The sequence below is a fragment of the Centruroides sculpturatus genome, unplaced genomic scaffold (genome assembly GCF_000671375.1).
Source record: "Centruroides sculpturatus isolate CEXI.00-Female unplaced genomic scaffold, Cexi_2.0 scaffold1154, whole genome shotgun sequence".
NCBI classification, from domain to species: Eukaryota; Metazoa; Arthropoda; class Arachnida; order Scorpiones; family Buthidae; genus Centruroides; species Centruroides sculpturatus.
The window spans coordinates 41,489-43,857 of record NW_019385421.1 but is presented as its reverse complement, the minus strand read 5'-3'; the positions used below and the strand labels follow the sequence as shown (position 1 = coordinate 43,857).

The 2,369-nt window shown below is 25.6% G+C and overlaps 1 protein-coding gene across 1 annotated transcript in view; it reads right to left on the bottom strand.

Annotated features, from left to right (window-relative positions):
- The window catches only part of LOC111638830 (thymidine kinase 2, mitochondrial-like), a 17,791-nt gene that overhangs the window by 8,141 nt on the left and 7,281 nt on the right, over nt 1-2,369 (bottom strand). The window contains exons 5-7 of the mRNA XM_023384582.1: nt 1,929-2,092; nt 1,750-1,838; nt 1,591-1,670 (exon numbers count right to left, since the gene is read on the bottom strand). Coding sequence (XP_023240350.1) covers nt 1,591-1,670; nt 1,750-1,838; nt 1,929-2,092 — 333 coding nt within the window. The remainder of the gene's footprint in view (nt 1-1,590; nt 1,671-1,749; nt 1,839-1,928; nt 2,093-2,369) is intronic.

Here is a 2,369-nt window from a genome sequence, read left to right as displayed (position 1 = left end):
TAATTCAAATTGACAGTTTCTTTCCTTATTACATCTTTTGAGTTCTTTATTAATATAGAGTTAATACTTAAAATAATAATTTTCATAGTTATACGTAACATTCTATGATTTTGAAATATAGTTGTATTACTGACCTATAGCTTGGCTAATTAAATAAATCAAATATACAAAAGCATATGAGTTTGGTATGGTACAAAGAAATTGTAGGTTTGAATCCTGCTGCAGATTAATCTTCTCTTCTAGAATATTCTAAATTATTTATGTAATTCTAATTATTAAATTTAATACAAGATGGTGACTTAATCACATTCCTTAATTGCAAATTTCAAAGCATTTGTATATTTAATTGGACAAAACATAGCTTTGATAGTAAATCCAAATTGATTATTTAATTCAGTAATTCCTTCAATTAGAAAGAGTTCCACAAAATCAGTGTGTAAATGGAGATGTGGAAAGCTGTTTAAAATATGAATCTGTTCAATATTCTCAAATACAGCATTTTACTGTTACTGGGGTAGAAAAGTTTTAGCTAAAGTTATTTTTCTTTTTTTAAATATATGTCTATATAAGAGATTATTGATAAAGAAAACAAAATGCTTTTCAATGTAAATATTATTTATTTCCATAAAGTTGATTATTTAAAATTTAAAATTTTTTATTATATTAAAGTGAATTTGCATAAATGGAGGGTTGCATAAATGAAGAAATTATTGTAATATGTTTTGAGTTAAAAATGGTTTAATCATATTATTCAATTCACTAACGAAAAATTCATTTAACATATAATTAAAAATTAAATTATAATGTAAATTATATAAAATATAATTTACATTATAAATATATATATATAATTGTATATAGCAGGCCTGCCCAACTTAAAGCAGGGAGTGACCAACTTTCATGAGTTAAAAGCACTGATGACATATTTGATTTGTGAAATCTCAATAATCTACCCTAATGAAATTATTCTGTAAAACATAATTGTATTAATTGCACAGTAATTAATGTTCCAGGTTATCTCTTTTTGGTAAAAGATACTAAGGTATAAATTAAATGACAGCATTTATTTTTCGCCATAACAAAAAATAGCATTTCTTTCTGTTATAGAAATTATAAGTTTTGCTTCTCCTTGGCACACTCATTTGCACTGAACTGAATTATTTATGGTACAATAAAACAATTTCTAAAATAATGGCATATCTGGCTAGCAATGATTATCAATACAAAGGATACTTCTTCCTAACCATCTCATACACAATCATCAACCCATAGAAAATAATTAAAAGTGAAAAATATAATTTTAATATTCCTACTAAAATTACAAATGTTTTTCATGTTTTGATGAGCCATATCTGCAAAAGTGATGCAGTAATCAACTTGTTGATCATGCCTTGTATACAGTATTATTGCAAATATCAGACTATTATTATACAGAAAGTTTTAAAGATTTTGTCAACTATATTCTTGTCAGGTTCTTAAAACTTTATATAACAGTCTGTGCAAAATATACTGGATATTAATTTAGTGATTTTACTGTAGAAAATGTAATGTTACTTTTTATAAAATAAATATATTTAAAACAAAACATACCATAGAAATAGCTTTCTCTTCAATGCGACATCTCTCCTGAATTCGTTTATATGCCACTTCAGGTTTAGTTCTTAAATATACTTTATCAAATATATTAAAAAAACTTAATATAGTTATTTTCTCATCAATTATAAATAAATATAGAAGTTGGATATTTACCTATTAAATCAATTTTTAAGTCTTTATTAGAAATTAACCAATTAAACCATTCAGTCAAAACCAGATACTCCACTTTTGGCATAAGACCACTAGATATATATTTCAACATAAATATAACCTATTTTGTAACTATATTTATATAATTTCCTACACTAATTCATTCTGTTACAAAAATTTACCTTTGATAAAGATTTTCAACAAAACAATATTTAGCACTATAAATTGAACGTTCCATAAGTTTTATATTTGTATTTGATACTTTTTTATGATTCTGCAGCATTGTCAATTGCACATAAGTCTGGAATGTAAGACTCCATCTAGTTGGCTCTTGATACATTAAATCCTGAGAAGAAAATTTAAAAAATGGTGTTATTATTTGTATACATGAAATATTAATTTTACAATAATAAACTTTCTACAAACCTATAACCAGCGTAAAATGTGTTCAATTGCTTAGGCTAATGTTTTCGGATCCCACTGGATCCTTCATCAGGCTATGTTCCATTTGTAACGATCCGTTAGAATGCCAGCTGAAGGATCCAGTGGGATCCGAAAACGTTAGCCTAAGCAATTGAACATATTTCACGCTGGTTATAGGTTTGTAGAAAGTTTATTATTGT